We start from the raw sequence: 17,756 nt of genomic DNA on the forward strand, positions 1-17,756 counted from the left end.
ATGAGTGAATTAATGGATAAGTGAATTCGGTCCCACAAATCAGCACACCCATTTCTACAGCCAGATCTGGGCCACTCCCCCATTTCCAGATTTAAATAAAATTTAAATCCTGAGATCACTCCAACATTAGAAAAAAAAAAAAAGTAGGGCTTCTCTGGTGGAGCAGTGGTTGAGAGTCTGCCTGCCGATGCAGGGGACACGGATTTGTGCCCCGGTCCGGAAAGATCCCACATGCCGCGGAGCGACTGGGCCCGTGAGCCATGGCCGCGGAGCCTGCGCGTCCGGAGCCTGTGCTCCGCAACGGGAGAGGCCACAGCAGTGAGAGGCCCGCGTACCGCAAAAAAAAAAAAAAAAGGTAACTGGCAAGAGAAAAGCAAATACTGATGTTGATGGGAATAGAGATAAGACCCATCTAAGACCGAGCATGGATGACACACAGGGAGCCCCATCCCACCCAGGAAAGAATGAAACCTTAAAAAGGAGACAGTGAGGAACATCCCGTGTCAAAGTTGAGATGCGGGGGTTGGAGTGTGGAAGATCACAGAGTGAGAAATCTATGTGATACAGTAACACAGAGCACCAGAATGTGTGGAGGGGACCATCTAACCCTCTCCTGTACACATGAGCTAAGAGGAAACCCATCTGGCTCCTACACCAGTTACGCGTCTGTCCTGCATCTCGAGTCTCCCCTGCTTCTTCACTCCCTCCCCTCGCTATGCCCTCTCCAGTCTTTAACACAAATGGTCCCCCCACTTCGATGTGAGCATCCTTCAATGCCACGGCCTCAGCTTCTGTCCCATGTACAAGTACGTTCTTAGTTAACCATCTTCTTCACGTGTGCTGGGTGATCATCCAGATGACTCCAAAATTGGTATTTTCAATCCTGAACTTCATTATGGTTTGTCATTCCATAATTTCAGCCGTGAGCTGGTCAAAGGCTACCTTATAACTCAATGCATCTGAAACTGAACTTATTTACTCTCTTCCAAGCCAAACCGGTCTCTTAATTTTCCATCTTTTTAAGTGAAACCATCATTTTTCAGTCCCTGAATCATAAAAATTTGGAATCCTTGTTTTCCCTCTTCCAGACCTCCAGGCCAAATCAGAATGAAGATCTTACCCTTAACTTAGATAATTACCTGTGAACTGCTCACAATTACAATTGTATCCTTCTTCACTGTTTTTATTAGAAATTCAATAGATTTGAGAGAAGTTTCATAAAACATTTTTAAGACAGATGGGAAATAAAACACCTGTATAAGAAAAACACCTGATAGTGAACTTGGAACACCCTTGTATTCCTTCCTGGTTCTATCTCCTTCCTGACTGTGCTTCGGAGATCTGCTTTCCTTAGAGTTTTACCATACGTTTGTATCTATAAGTAGCATATTGTTTAGTTGCATGTCTCTAAACTTTAAAGGAAAGGAATCATCCCCTGTGTGTTTTTTTGAAACTTGCTTTTTTCTTTCACACAATGTTCCCCAAATTCATCCCTGTTGATGAACCTCACGATCAGTCATTCATTTGTTGGCTATCACGGTGATCTGCTGCCTTAAACATCCTCAGGCATTTCTCCTACATGTGGGCAATCCCCAGAATATACAATAGAAAGAATGATTAGGTCTTAGGAATGGGGTTCTTTAACTAGCTAATGCAATATCATTTTCCAAAATAGATGTGATGGCTAATTTTAGGTATGAATTTGGAGGGTGGTTTTGGATAAGATTAACATTTAAATTGGTGAATTTTGAGTAAGCAGACTGGACTACATAATGTGGGTGGGCCTCGTCCAATCACCTGAAGGTCTGAATACAACAAAAAGACTGGCCTCCCTGGCCTCCTTTCCACCTGCATCTACACCATCACTGGTTTTCCTGGGTCTCCAGCCTGATGGCCCACACTGCAGTCTCCATGATCACATGAGCCAATTCCTCATGATCAATGTCTTTCTATACACAGACACATCCTATTGGTTCTGTTTCTCTGGAGAACTCTGAATATTACCAATACCAATAGTACAGTAGATCCACCAACTTACACTCCTACTAGCAGTGGATAAGCGTTCCAATCCATAAAATAATAGTTATTCACCCTGCCCCTTCAACTCTTCCCCTTCTATAAGGATGTAACTAGTTTAATCCTCTAGGTGGTGAAAAAAAGTGGTCATTATGTGTCTCCATCTGAAAACATTCAGAGACTTCCCACAGTCTACACTGCAGGGTCAAGTTCCAACCCCATTAGGCTCAGCAACATTGGGCCGTCCCATCTTTCCAAGTTCTTCTCCGACACTCTCCTGCCCCATGGGCTTTGGCTTCTTTTTTAAACATAGGATCTACTGTATAAAACCTTACCTGGGGCCCCAGAGCACCTCTGCTGTAAGAGCAGAGAGAGGGTCCCACTGTTACAGTTTCTTCCTCACCCTCAAGGCTGCCTCTCAGGCAGTGAGGGGCCCCGGAGCCCGGGTGAGACCTACTCCTCCTGGAGCTCTGTGCTCCAGGCAGACCATCCAGTCTCTGTCCTCTGCGTGAACCAGACTTCCTCATCCCTTCTCCACACCATCAGTACCCCCGGAGATGCCCTTTTCTCTTCTTCCCTCACACCAGTCTCTCTATGCTAAAAAATTCCTGGTACAAACTATTATGTATTAAATAAGCTACAAGGATATATTGTACAACACAGGGGAATATAGCCAATATTCAATAATGACCATAAATGGAGTATAAGCTTTAAAAATTGTGACTCGCCACATTGTGCACCCGTAACTTATATAATATTGCACAGCAACTCTACTTCCTTTTTTTTTTTTTTAATTGTTCACGTTCACTCTGCTGGTGTCAAGCTCCGCTCCCTCTCATTTCTGGCTCTTTGGAAACGCCAGCTGGTTTCATCCTGGTGCTGCGGCTCAGCAGCTCAGCAGCCTTCAGTTGGTTAATGACCCTGAACTTCAGTTTCCTCAGCTGTCTAATGTGAGCACGCTAATCTCCCGCCTGCTGTTTCACAGGCATTAAACGAGAGGACAGGCATTTACTTCACACACAGTAGGCACCTAATCAGAGTTAGCTAGCAGAGTTTTGGGGGTGCATCATACATTTGGGGGGACATTTCCATAAATATAACCACATTTGCCTTAAGTGACTAGTAAAGCCAGAGACACATGGGTTACGGTAATTTTCTCCACAAGCCCACTTCCACCGCAAACTCTGCCGTGAAAGGGCTGCCTTTGAAATGTCACCTCTCAAGTCGCCTCAGCGTATTTTTCCATGAGGCAGTGAAATAAATGCAGCCATTCTTGCCACTAAATGCTCTAAATCAGTTACTGATTAAGAAAGGCCTGTTCTGAAGGTAACACATGTTTTAACATAATTTTGCATTAACAATATCATTTATCCAGAATAAGACATCCAATGTGCTCTTCAACTCTGGGCTGAAAACTCAAGGGGGAGGGAGGCCAAAAGGACAAGCAATGATGGATGTCTCCGCATTCAAGGGCCCCCACCTGCTCCTATGCCCCCCAAGCTGGCACTTTCCATCCTGTAATTGCAACTCTATCCAATGGACACAAACGAAGTCTGAGAACTTGAACAGATTACTAGACCTTACTTCCCTTCAGTGTCCTCACTCGAAAAGCAAGGTTACGTCCACAACCAAGTGTGCAGGGGGCGTTAAACGAGAGACCTAGGTAAGGTACTGATCAAGTTTCTCACACATCATCAGCTTCCAGTGAACAGAAGAAATCAGTATGTTTAGAGAGCATGTGGCTCAATTCCTTCACCTCTTTGACGATCTTAACGATCTATTATACAGATTAAGATTTCCGGATTCCAAGTCCAATCTTTCACTGTTAAATAGATCATCAACTCCCCCTTTATGTTATACAAGCATGTAAGATTTGTAGATCCTGATATGTTGTTAATAAAGCATACATGGAAGAATTTAAGTATATCTAAGGTTAATTTAGTATATTTAAGGTTAAGTATATTTAAGTATATTTAATGTAAATACAGCTACTATATTTTAATAAATTCACTATCTTTCTTAGTTTTTTTTTTGTTTGTTTGTTTGTTTTTGCGGTATGTGGGCCTCTCACTGTTGTGGCCTTTCCTGTTGCGGAGCACAGGCTCCGGACGTGCAGGCTCAACGGCCATGGCTCACAGGCCCAGCCGCTCCACGGCATGTGGGATCTTCCCGGACTGGGGCACGAACCCATGTCCCCTGCATCGGCAGGCGGACTCTCAACCACTGCACCACCAGGGAAGCCCTCTTAGTTTTAAAAAAATACGAAGCTCTCCAAATCTCAAAAGTGGATGAAATACTCTCGCTGGCTGGTTAATGCAATCTATTCTTTAAAAATATAAATGATCAAAAACAACAGCAAAATGTGTTTAAGAATACCATCAGATTCTAACCTGAACTAGACGGAGAGTTGGCCGCCCCTTTCTTGGTGACTGACTGAAAATCTCACCACTGTTTTTGAAAAAGCCCCATAAGGCAGAGATCTCCCTTTTCCTGTCCTCAAAATAATAACAGGAGAAATAAATCTGGATAAAATTAAGAAAATATTGCCAAAATCATTCATACATGATGCTAAAAATCCTACTTTGGTGTGGCAACCATAATTTAGTTCTCAATAATTTAGTGCTACCCTCTATCCTAAACCTTCACAAGAGGTCAAGCTACCTGTTTTTGTTTTGTTTTGCTTTTAATAAAAATTGCATATGTTTAGGGCATATACAACAAAATGATATGTGGAATGATTACTATAGTCAAGCTAATTTACACATCTTCTCCCCATATAGTTACCATTTTTTGGTGATAAGAGCACCTGAAATCTACTCTCTTAGCAAATTTCCAGTGTTCAAGACAATGATATTAACTAACATTAATGTCTTCATGCTGTACACTGGGTCTCTAGACTTGTTCATCCTGCATAACTTCAACTCTGTACTCTGACCAACATCTAGCTCCCCCTTTCCCCACCTCCCCACCCAGGTAACCACCGTTCTACCTGCTTCCTTTTTTCCTTCTTTTTTTTTTTATTGGGGTCTAGTTGTTTTAAAATGTTTTGTTAGTTTCTACTGTACAGTGGAGTTCCTTGTGCTATACAGCAGGTTCTTATTAGTTATCTATCTTATACATATTAGTGTATATATGTATATATGTACAATATCTTCTTTAGCCATTCCTCTGTTGATGGACATTTTTGTTTTTTTAATATTTTAATTTTATTGGAGTATAGTTGGTTTACAATGTTGTGTTAGTTTCAGGTGTACCTGTTTTCAATTGGTTGTTCTTTACAGAAATCGGAATAACCTGATTTGGGACCCAAACTACAAAAGCTCACCACACGAGGCAGGGTGGGGAAGGGCATCTATTTCTGGCCATGGTGGCTCAGGCCATGTGTCAAACAGCTCACCCCTAAGACCCTTCCCATCCTCTCCGTCACTTGCATGGCTAATCAGAGTGGACTCTACACTGCAGACTTGCAAACAGCATTTAACAGGTGGCTGCACACAACAGCAAATGAGATCTTGAGTGGCAAAATGGAGTCTGTAATAAGTAAGTATTTAACTAAAGAGATTTTGCTAATTGACACTCTGTAAGCCTCACCCATATACACAGAATTATTATTGAGCTTAGCTACACCTAAACAGAAAGGGAAAACTTACACATGGGAATTTTTCTTACTTCCTGACCATTAGATATTCCTTATATAGCACTTTAAATTGTTCTTTTATAATACGGATTTCTTAAAAAGAAAGCACTATATCAGGTGGTATATGATGTACTCTGCTGGAGGTCTATTTGGGATATAATTTGAGAGACACCAGACAAGAAACACACAGTCCCAAATTATTTCCTTCTCTAGACTATCTATCTGTGACAACTAAAAATTTCATCACTAGTCATTTTGTATCAAAAGCCTAGGAAATAATAACAGTGACAGTAATAATAATACCTACCATTCCCCGACTACCATGGGCCAAATTCCTTACATATATGATCCCTAAACCATTCAACAAAGAGGATGGTATTATTAACTCAATTTACTGTTCAGGAACCTGAGATTCAGAGGGACTGAGCAGCTAATATAAGGTTATAAAGGAAGTAAAGGCTATAAAACCCAAGTTTTTCCAACATACCACACCCAATCCATGTGGCTATTACTTGTAGGACTAACTAAGCATCAAACCACAATCACTGGTAGACATGGCAGGAAATACTTCAAGAGATCATTCGATTCTTTCTGAAATGACAGCTTGCAATTTCTGAAGCATCTTCTCTAGTGAAACTTGGATGAAGCTAAAAACAGAGCCAGTGCTTGAACTCTGCCTAGGACTCACTAATAAACCCAGATTTGGTGTTACAGAAAGGACTCTGAACAAGCAGGGTTGGAAGCAAAAGGAAATGGGACTACGTCACAGGAGGTGTCTGACCCCTGAACCCAAACATTGCCAACATCAGCTTCATCTAGGTTCAAGTTCTCATTAAGACAAGATAAAGCCTGTGCTTTCTCCCATGACATTCGAATTCATGAGATGCTTCTTCTACTCAGAAATGATAGCACATTAAGGAAAATGGAATTGTATTATATCTTTGAAACAATAATATAGAACCTAGAAATGGAATTGGAAAATGGCACAAAAATATGATAAAGCATTTCACAGTTTCTACTTGGTCTTTACAGAAACAAATATTGTAGATGGGTAAAAAGGTAAATAAAAATTTCACTTACCTGATGGAACCACCTGTATCACCTTTTCCCAGGTTCCATGTGGGAAAGTATGAAGAAAGCAGGAATAGAAGCCAACGTCCACCTCAGAGGCATTATGGAAGGACAAGGTCATATCGTTAGAGGCCATGGTTGAATTTGAAAAGTAAACCCTATCAGCGTACGGCTCTCTTATGATCACACGGTAAGTAGGGTTGAAAATGGCTATGGACTCTCTCTCCAGTGTCTTGATCTTGAACCACTCCATCTGGGTTAAAGTGTCCTTTGATGGATACACACATTCTAGGGCCATATTCTTAGCAAGTTTAACAGTTGTGTCCCAAAATCTCTCTTCACATTGAGCTGAAAGACACACCATGATGTGATCATGTGAATTCAATTAGACATGATGATTGAAACACCAAACAGACATCTGAAGCTTACTCTAGACCTATCAAGATAGTAAATTGAGATCATGGTAAAGGCTAACAGTTTCTACCTTAGTCTAAAAAGGTTTCCACTGCTGATAATTGGTATTTACAACTTGTAGTTTTTCTGAACAAGTAAGAAATTATCTAAGCCAACTAAGGGCATTATAAATTCTGAACATGTCACACTATAAGACTAAAAAAGGAGTAAATTCTTTAAATGAAGACATTATCTTTACCTTTGTATACATAAAGAATAGCCAAGAGGAGAGTAAGGCAATCCATCTCTGGAACCTGTTTGGGAGGCCAGTCCACAGAAAGACAATTTATAATGTCACATTGAGAGCCCCAGCACGATGCACTGTTTCCTTCCTCTCAGATCCTATCAGCAGTGTCTTCTTTATCTGAAGTATGAACACAGGAAAAAGGTCTTAGCTTCAAAGTCAGGTTTGCTCTCGTACAAAGATGGGCAGATTTGAGTTACTTCTCTCTCGGGGAAATAGCTTCTTTTCAAGCTTTCATTTTCTACAAAGATTCATTCATTTGAACAAACATTCTCTGAGTGCGTGCTCTGGGCCCAACTCTGCTCTAGGTGATGAGGATACAGCAATAAATTAAAAAAAAAAAATCCTTGCCGTAATGGAACTTACATTCTAGTGGGAGGAGACAGAAAATAAAATAAAGAAGGACAAAATAGAGTTAGGTGGTAAGTGCATGAAGAAACACAAAGCAGGACCGGGATGGCGTGGTAGTGTTCCCCCCTGGATAGGAGGGCTGGGAAGTCTGCACTGAGAATGTGAGATCGGGGCAGAGTCTACAGGGCACAGGAAGAGGCCTGCTGCTCCACCGCATGGATGGCCCACGGGGCATGGCCTTCCTGTCCCCTCAGCCTCTTCGCTGACCTCAGGCATTTGCTTCGGGGGTGATGAAGGGACCGCTGATGGCCCTCCAGATTCCAAAGTGTCGTGGCTCAGGGAATATGCAAATCCACCATTATCATTGATTTTTTTAAACTTTTTATTTTGAAATAAGTGTACAGTCACAGGAATTTGCAGAAATAGTACAGAGAGGATCTGTGTACCCTTCACCTTATTTCCCCCATGGTTCTGTCTTATATAATCTTAGTAGGTACGTCATTACTCCCTTCCCTCTCTAATAAAATAACAGTTCAGTTTCCTAAGAACTTGCTGGGAATGTATAACCATGTCAGCATAAAAATATATTATTGCCTCTGTAACAAGAGGCAACAATGTAAGAATGCATTTGACCCCTGATGAGAGATTCAAAATAAAAGGGGGGTGAAAACTGAGAAAAGGGGGAGCAGGCACCACTAAAGACAACTTTGCCTAATGCTGACTCTGAGCCTATGTGATTCCATCTAAAAGTTCACCAGCAGGTGTCTTCTCCTTAACATCAGTATCTAATGTGGGAACTTTCTCAGGAAACATAAAATCAAATATGAAATAAAAAATGTAATGATAATCAGGACAAAATTATAATGTGTCCATATAATAACATATAATGCTGCCTTATGGTTACAGAGCATTCTATTTTCCAAAACCTTTCACATCTATATTATCTGTGCCTATAATAGCTCTGTGATATAGTCAGATGAAGTAAGTCTCATCTCTGTCTTGTAAGTAATTTAATGAAGCAATTTGATGAAAATTTTACTGAGCTCTACCAGGTACCCTGCTTAGGTCCTGGAGACACAAGCATGAGAAAGACACAGTCTCTGCCCTCTAGTCATGCATAACGTATTGGGTCAGATAGATTAAAGGAAAAATTCATTATAATAAAACTAGATCATTTCTTTGATCAAGTTTTACAACATCCCAGAGAGGAACAATTCATTCTAACAGATTCGGGGAAGATTTTGTAAAAAACAACAACAAAAAAAGTGTACCACATCCTGGGCCTTCCAACCTGAATGAGACTTTCCAAGTAGAGAAATAAGAAGAGGAGATAAAGGTGCAAAAACACAGGGCATTTTCAGGAAATGATGTGATTACCGTCTAGTGGGTGGGAAGGGACAAAAATGAAATTGGGTCTGGTTTGAAAATGTCTTGAATGACATCCATAAGGGAGTTCAAACTTGACTTTTTTTTTTTTTTTTTTCTGCCGTACGCGGGCCTCTCACTGCTGTGGTCTCTCCCGTTGGGGAGCACAGGCTCCGGACGCGCAGGCTCAGCGGCCATGGCTCACGGGCCCAGCCGCTCCGCGGCATGTGGGATCCTCCCAGACCGGGGCACGAACCCGTGTCCCCTGCATCGGCAGGCGGACTCCCAACCACTGCGCCACCAGGGAAGCCCCCAAACTTGACATCTTGCTTACATCTGTCACTCCAGCGCCAAGCACGATTCCTGGGACATGTGTCTAAGGCATAAACAATAACAGTTCTAGGAGGAACTTGTTTTAAAACATCATTATAGCTGGACCCATTGAGAGGAGATGGGGACAGACAATGATAAGAGATTAGATTGTGTAGACAGATAGGATGAAGATTTTCTGATACAATGCTAAGAGCAAGGGGAAGCTGTTGGAGGCTTTTAGGCACCAGAATTACGTGATCTGATTTAAATTCTTAGAAACAGAGCTGAGCATCACCCATTTCCCTCTCCTCACTCCTAACAAAAACCTGTTTTGGTTTGGGCATCCATATCTCCCACACCACTGGGATATTATGACAAATCTGAGCCATTCCACTGACAACTATGACTAATTTGGGGGCCGGAGGTGGAGAAGCCAAGCGTGGACTGAGTAGATCCAATCAGAGTCAAGGAAATTATATTTCACGTCAGAAAGACAGAAAGACCCTCAGTGAATGCCTGCCCCGGCACTGGGAGTAAGGACTCAGGAATGTGGGAGGATTACTGGAAAAAAAGTGCTCATTGATAATAACTAGTAGTAACCCCTTCATTTGCAAGGCACCGAAGTCAGCGTAGCTCAAGGATGAAGAAAGCAGAAGGGCACTTGCGTTCTGATGTGTCTAAACTCAAAGGACCTAGAGGTCTCGGATGTGAACGAAAGGTGCAGAAAGACACGGAACTGAAGGTAAAGTTCAACTGTTACAACTTTGCTAAGGATGAGCCCTATTTATCAATGTCTAAGCAAAGGCAAACAGAGACTGGCCCGGAGCTATTTTTGTTGTGTAGGCAGCCATTTCTTGCATGATTTATGAAGGGATTTTGGCTCAAGGTTTGTTTTCTAATAGAGCTGTCTGTATAAAAGAGCTTCATCCTCAAGGATGGCATTAATCAAGATATTCCTGGATTTCTCTACTGTTAATATGTCTCAGCAAACCTCAGAAGTGACTTCGTCTCACACGTTCATCTGGGTTGGGTGCCCCTAGGTGGCCTGGGCTGGGTGCCCCTCTTCAGACCTGCTGCTTCCTCTCCTGGCTGTCCTTACAGACCTTCTCCACCTCCTCAGCCACACTGCTCTGCCCTCTGTGAGATGTTCTGCTTTCCCGGATGCCGGTGCCCTTTCTGAAACTGGGAGGATCCTAGTCTCCCCTCGGTTCCCCAAGCCAGCATTTCCCAGCCCGCGCTGAGACTCCTGCTGTGTCTGGGAGCCCATTCCTGCTCCCACATCTTTCCTCCCCAGCTTGGACAACTGTCCACATGCTGAGGACCCGAGGCCTGTGAAAGAGAAAACCTGGGCTAAGCCCTGAGAACAAGCTGCTGGGCCGGAAGGGTCACAGCTGTGTGGTCCTTAGTCCCCTCCCTTGTTTTTAGAGGCAGACCTGATGGTGCCCGTGGCTGGGAGGTCTGGGCTGCTCAGAGGCTCCTGCTTCCAGGGGGTGCAAGTGGTCCAGGTTTCCATTCCCTGCCTCACAGCATCTTCTTAAGAGAATCTTTCCAACCAGGGCCTGTGGTGAGTCACAGACCTGCCCCCAGGACAGGTTCCACTGCCGCTGAGGGGCCATAAAAACGTACTTCCATTCAAAGCAAAGACTTTAGTTCAGCCTCAGGGGGATCCTCCAGAACAAGCCAGCCCACTGTCCCATTGCTGGAAATAGTTTGGCTGGAACTCAGACATGCCCGTCTGTCTACGTGTCTATGGCTGTTTCCATGCCACTATGAGTAGCTGCAGCAGAGACCATGTGGCCAGCAGAGACCATGTGGCCTGCAGAGTCAAAAGTATGAGCTTTCTGGCCCTTTGCAGAAAAAGTTCACCAGCCCTTGCTTAGGGTTATTTATACCTGGAGAGCGAATCTTTATTATTGAAGTTCATCCTTGCTCAGGCTTACTTGAAGGAAGGTAGTTTAAGCCTGATAGCCTGACACTGGTAAAAGAGCTAAATTTTCTTATTCTCAAGACCCAAACTACCAGACTTTCCCAGGAACAGATTGAGAAAAAGGACTTTATGCAACACCCTTTTACTACACTATGCCCATCAGTAAACGTACAGGTTCATAGAGATCAACCATTCTGCGAATTAATTAAAGCTTTTCCCCACAGCTCTCCTCCTGCTTTCCCTACTGGTCATCCTCCTGTATCCACAGCCCGAACTCCCTGCCCACTAATAATTGTAAAAGTGTGAACTTGGTCACATCCAGTCTTTTTTCTAGAAGGTTACTAACCTTGAGATGTGAGCGCTCTGCTCGCTCTGACTCTTCTTTCCCGGTGTGTGTCTTGGTTAAGGGCTTCCTGTTTACCATGGCCTCTTGGCCTCACCCCCTTTTGGTCAAGGCCATCTCCCTGGCTGTGCTCATCCCCTAGTTTGCATCTTGGCAGTAGCTGGGGGCGTTCGTCCTATGCCCTCTCCACCAGAGCTCCCTCAGGTCGGAGCTGAAGTAAATCACTAATATTTCACTGAGGAGGATTAAAACCAGTCAAGAAGTGTCCCTGCTTCTGGAAGCATCTTTACCGTTTTAGCTTCTCAGACTCATTCCCAACTCAGATATACGTCTGTCCTTCTCTTTGCCCCACCTAAGCTTCTACAGTCTGCAAGGATATACTTTCACTGTGAATGTTCTAACTCTGAACTGAAACTACACACAAAAAACTTGAAATTGGTTACTTTGCCTTTTCTTCCCCATCTGCTTTCCTGCCAATCAAAGCACTTCAGAGTCAGAAGTCTCTGAAGTGCAGGAAGCTTATCTCTGCCCATATCTCAGGGCGTTTGAATCCTACCTCCTAGATACTCTTTTCAGTTGTTTTCTGACTCTCTGAGTCTCAGACACAAAAAGCACACAAGTTGGTGGTTTCCTAAGAACTGTCCCCGCAAGTCTATCAGCTTCTTTGTCCCAGACATGCAATAGTTTCTAGGTTGTTCCAGAGGACAGGAGAGTTAGTTTTACTTTTCCTTTTGATGTACTAGGGAATGGAGGTTAAACCACCATGAAGGGCTGTGGCTGAAGTTGAGTTCATGCAATTCGTGGAAATACTGGGGAGAAAAGCTGGCATCTGACAGAAGAGAAGCCACTTGCTGGGGGCTAACCTGCCCCAAACACTGAACGACAGGTCACACATTTGGGCTGGCCTCTTCTGCACACTGTGTATGCCTGAAAGCATGCAAAAGACCTTGAAGTACTGCCTTGCATCACACAAATATCTTCTGGGCACTTAATTGTGGGACAGAGGAAGCTTCCTAAAACACCTGCCTGACTTGTGTCACTCTCTTCAAGGCCTCCCCATCCTCAAAAGAATATCCAACTTCTTACCGACTTACGAGGCCAGATGCACTTGAACTCTGCTGTTTTTTCCTGTCTTACATCTGACATCTTTGCTCACTCCCTTCCTTCACTCCAGACCCACCTAATAGTTTGGGCTTAAAGGTGCTGCTTACCTAAAAAATGAAGGTGGTTTACTAATCTCATGCAGCCCAGAGAGCAGCTCTGAATGGAAACCAGGATCCCTTCAAAGATTTCAAAACAAATGTACCTCTGCTGGGACCAGAGGGGGATCTGCTACGTTCCTTCGAAACAGCAAGAATATCTGCACAGGCATTGCCATTCTGATACAATCAGGCTTGAAATAATAATAAGCAACAAACCATGCAGGAAACCAATACAGAACTCTTTCATCAGAGTTCCCTCTGGCTAAAGAGTGAGTTAGTGAAAGAAGTAACCAGATCTGTGGCGGAAGCTCAGCTCACCCAAGAAGTCAGTCAACCTCACTGAGGAAGAATATCAAGAATATGTCTAAGCAAAGGGAAGAGGCCTCCTGGAGGAGAAAAAGATGCTTTGAGCAACTGTGGGACAGGAAATACTCTCTTACTTCACTAAAAGGGCTTTCTTTGTCTTATGTGAATGGTTTACCATCTTTTCAACACTAACATCTAAACTCCTGTGTCACCCAATGTTCTAGTCGGTCAGGATTGCATAGACGTTTCACATACGTGTAAAATGTTTTCCCGTAATTAAGTTGAATCAAATAAAGTGTAATTAGGTCTCATGGAAAACGTTTTTTCAGAAATGAGTAGACAGTGAATGGTGGCTCTGCAAGTCAGCTTCTTTTTCATAAACCCAGAATTAATTAGGGTTTTATAAAAAGAATTACCGATGTTCACCGTATGACAACAGTGACATTTCAGCACAGCAGGGAAAGAACTCATTGTCTACTGTCGGGTGTTAGTGAAAGTGACTGGCTATTGGGAAAAGCTGCAGTCGGCATCCATCCCCCACCCCGTGGACGTCTGCCACCCCCGGGAAAGCAGGACCTCCCCACGCCCACCAGAGGGCCCGCACAGCTAGTGCCTGGGTGGGGGAACTAGAATCTTGCTAACACATTTATTCCATCAGAATCCAAATCCAAAGCTTGAGGATTCAAAGCAGGGTATCAACAGGGCCCCAAGGGTCCATTCTGGCCAGAGGGCAGCAGGGCTGCAGCCCTACCAATGCCCAAGACAGCAGCACACAGGCTGTGCCAGCAGCAGGGGAGTTGGGTGTCCCCGTGGAGTGGCGGCAGGGCCTGCGCCGGCTGCAGGGGTGGCTTCGCAGGCCTGCGGGGGTGGCCCTGGGGGAACTGTGGCCGGCCTAGTGGCACGGAGCCAGTGCCCCCCAACTCACACCCATTCGTTCTGTGACCTGCTCCGCGTCCCCTGTCCCTTCAAGTTGCTTCCTTCTCACCTTAGACAGAAGTACTCTGGAAAGTTACAACTAAGGACCCTGATCACTACACTCAACTGGCACAGCAGCACACATTTCAAAGGTATTAATAATTCGAAAAAGAAAAATATTCTAAAAAAGGGGAGAATATGTTTTATAAGCTTGAGCGTAGAGATGGATTTTTGGTTTTGAGATTACATACATATAGAATATGTATATATATAAATATATTAAGGTACACATTTTAAGATGTATATATATATATATGTGTGTGTGTGTGTGTATATATATATATATATACACATATAAAATGCCAAAGCCAGGGAAAATGTGATAGCTTTTCCTACATAAAAACTTAAAAGTCTGGCGTGGCAAATATCACACACTAATAAAGCAAAAGGCAGGACAATCAGGAGAGGGATGACATAGAAGTATAGTATTTTCTAAGTCCAAAGTACTTAAATATCAGTGACAAAAAGAAATCCCACAAATGTCCCAACAGAAAACAGGCAATGGATGCTAAACATCAATTCACATGAGAAGAACTACAGATAGAAAAATGTAAAAAGATATTTAATCTCACCAGTTGTAATAAATGAAATGAATGAATAAATAAAAATGAAAACAATGACAAATTAATTTTTGCATGTCACATATGTAAATATACAAATGAAAAGAATGATAGTGACCATTGTTAACAAGAGCAGATGGAAACACAAATGCCATATGCTGTGAGTGCAAATGCACACAGGTACACATTTTCTATGCAGAAGAGTTAAGATATGACTTATTGTATCCTCTGACCCAGCAAGGTCACCACAAGATAGTTATCCTAAAGAACAATAAATTTAGCAAAGATATGTGTTTAAAAATGGAAATGTTTATTACAGCATTATTTCTATTAATGAAAACTGGAAACAATCTGCATGACTTTCTCTAGTGGCCTGGCTCAATTAATTGTGCTAAGTCCATAGGCTGGGATGCTCTGTGGCTCTTTAATGGTTATGCAGATCTATATTTAGACATGCAAAATGTCTGTAGTATACCAAGTGAAGAACTTTTTTCAACACACGTCCACTCATAAAACTAAGGCAGCAAATGAGCCATTCTGAAAAGTTCTACCCAGAGTGGGAGCCCACACCCTCTCCTCACCTGGTGTGGCATTGCTGGGTCCAGCAGGCAGCACTCAGGACTCCACTGGCCACTGTCTTCTTCTTCCTCCTCTGTTTATCAACCTCCCCTCTCCTGATGGTCTCAAGGTTTCAAGGAAATAAATACTTGCACACACATTTTCAGGACTCCTGACCTGAGTATCAGGCCTGGGTAAGTACTAAGTTCCTCTTTGGGAATTGGTTCTAAAGACCCCAGGAAGCAGCAGACAGCCACTGTCCATGGACGGATGGGGACTTGCAGATATTCACTATCTCTTCTCCACAGCCATCCCCTGACAGAGCTCATTCCTTTCTCCTCTGCATCCCACGTTACTCTGTGCTGCTGCCATGTGATAACACTCCCTCTGCATTATGGTTAGTCAGTGAGAGAGAGTGAGAGTTACTCCCCTATAAACAAAAGAGTATGGGCTTTGCAAAGAGACTTATGTTCAAATCCTGATCCATCTTGGACTAGCCGTGGGGCCTCCAGCTCCCAGGACTTTGATGACAGCAAAGACCCTGCCAGCCCCAGTGGAGCACCCAGGCTGGCAAACCCCACCCTGTTAACCCAGCCAAGTGCCCTCCACTCAGATGGGGAATTTCAGACACAAAGCTCTGAATATTTTATTCGGCCTCTTATACTCTCAATACTGCTGCATCCCAGGTACTTTAAAGAATTTTTTTTTACTTTCCAAAACAGCACAAAATATACATGTGCTAAGATACAAAATTAATATACAGAAATATGTTGCATTTCTATACACTAATAATGAACTATCAGAAAGAGAAATTAAGAAAACAAACCCATTTACAATTGCATCGAAAAGAATAAAGTACCTAGGAATAAACCTACCTAAGGAGGTAAAATATCTGTACTCAGAAAATGATAAGACCCTGATGAAAGAAACTGAAGATGTCACAAACAGATAGAAAGGTATACCGTGTTTGTGGATTGGAATAATAATATTGTTAAAATGACCATACTATTCAAGGCAATCTACAGATTCAATCCAATCCATATCAAAACACCAAGCATATTTTTCACAGAACAAGAAGAAATAATCTTACAATTTGTATAGAAACACAAAAGACCCCAAATAGCCAAAACAATCTTGAGAAAGAAGAATAGAGCTGGAGGTATTACACTCCCTGACTTCAGACTATACTACAGTATACTACTAAAGCTACAGTAATCAAAACAGTATGATACTGGCACAAAAACAGACACATAGCTCAATGGAACAGAATAGAGAGCCCAGAAATAAACCCATGCACTTATGGTCATTTAATCTATGACAAAGGAGACAAGAATATTCAATGAAGAAGAGACAGTCTCTTCAATAAGTGGTGCTGGGAAATCTGGACAGCTACATGTAAAAGAATGAAATTAGAACACCATATACAAAAATAAACTCAAAATGGATTAAAGACCTAAATATAGGACCAGAAACCATAGAACTCCTAAAGGAAAACATATGTAGAACACTCTCTGATATAAATTGTAGCAATATTTTTTGGGATCTGTCTCCTAAAGCACAGGAAATAAAAGCAAAAATAAACAAATGGGACCTAATTAGACTTAAAAGCTTTTGTACAGCAAAGGAAACCATCCACAAAAAGAAAAGACAATCTACAGACTAGGAGAAAATATTTGCTAATAATATGACCAATAAGGGATTAATATCCAGCATATATAAACAGTTTATATAACTCAAGAAAACAAACAACCTGAATTTTTAAAAATGGGCAGAAGACTTGAATAGATGTTTTTCCAAAGAATATATACAGATGGACAACAGGCACATAAAAAGATGCTCAGGGGCTTCCCTGGTGGCGCAGTGGTTGAGAGTCCGCCTGCCGATGCAGGGGAAACGGGTTCGTGCCCCGGTCTGGGAAGATCCCACATGCCGCGGAGCGGCTGGGCCCGTGAGCCATGGCCGCTGGGCCTGTGCGTCCGGAGCCTGTGCTCCGCAATGGGAGAGGCCACAACAGTGAGAGGCCCACATACCGCAAAAAAAAAAAAAAAAAAAAAAAAGATGCTCAACATTGCTAATCATCAGGGAAATGCAAATCAAAACCACAATGAGATATTACCTCACACCTGTCAGAATGGCCATCATCAAAAGGACATAAATAACAAAGGTTGGCAAGAATGTGGATAAAAGGGAACCCTTGCATGCTGTTGGTGGGAATGTAGATTGGTGCAGCCACTGTGGAAAACAGTATGGAGGTTTCTCAAAAAACTAAAAATAGAATTGTTATATGACCCAGCAATTCCACTCCTTGGTATTCAAAAAAAAAAAAAAAAATCCCAAACCTTCATTCAAAAAGATACATGCACTCCAGTGTTCATGGCAGCATTATTTACAGTTGCCAACATATGGAAGCAACCTAAGTGTCCATCAAAAGATGAA

The 17,756-nt window shown here is 42.7% G+C and overlaps 1 protein-coding gene across 1 annotated transcript in view; it reads right to left on the bottom strand.

Annotated features, from left to right (window-relative positions):
* CD226 (CD226 molecule) overlaps positions 1–7,446 on the bottom strand; it is a 77,016-nt gene extending 69,570 nt beyond the window's left edge. Inside the window, exons 1-2 of the mRNA XM_081252872.1 lie at positions 7,377–7,446; positions 6,734–7,072 (exon numbers count right to left, since the gene is read on the bottom strand). Of these exons, the coding sequence (XP_081108998.1) occupies positions 6,734–7,072; positions 7,377–7,422 (385 nt within the window). The 5' untranslated portion in view covers positions 7,423–7,446. The remainder of the gene's footprint in view (positions 1–6,733; positions 7,073–7,376) is intronic.
* Positions 7,447–17,756: the final 10,310 nt, after the last annotated feature.

Source organism: Mesoplodon bidens (assembly GCF_964165515.1).
Source record: "Mesoplodon bidens genome assembly, chromosome: 13".
Taxonomy (NCBI): domain Eukaryota; kingdom Metazoa; phylum Chordata; class Mammalia; order Artiodactyla; family Ziphiidae; genus Mesoplodon; species Mesoplodon bidens.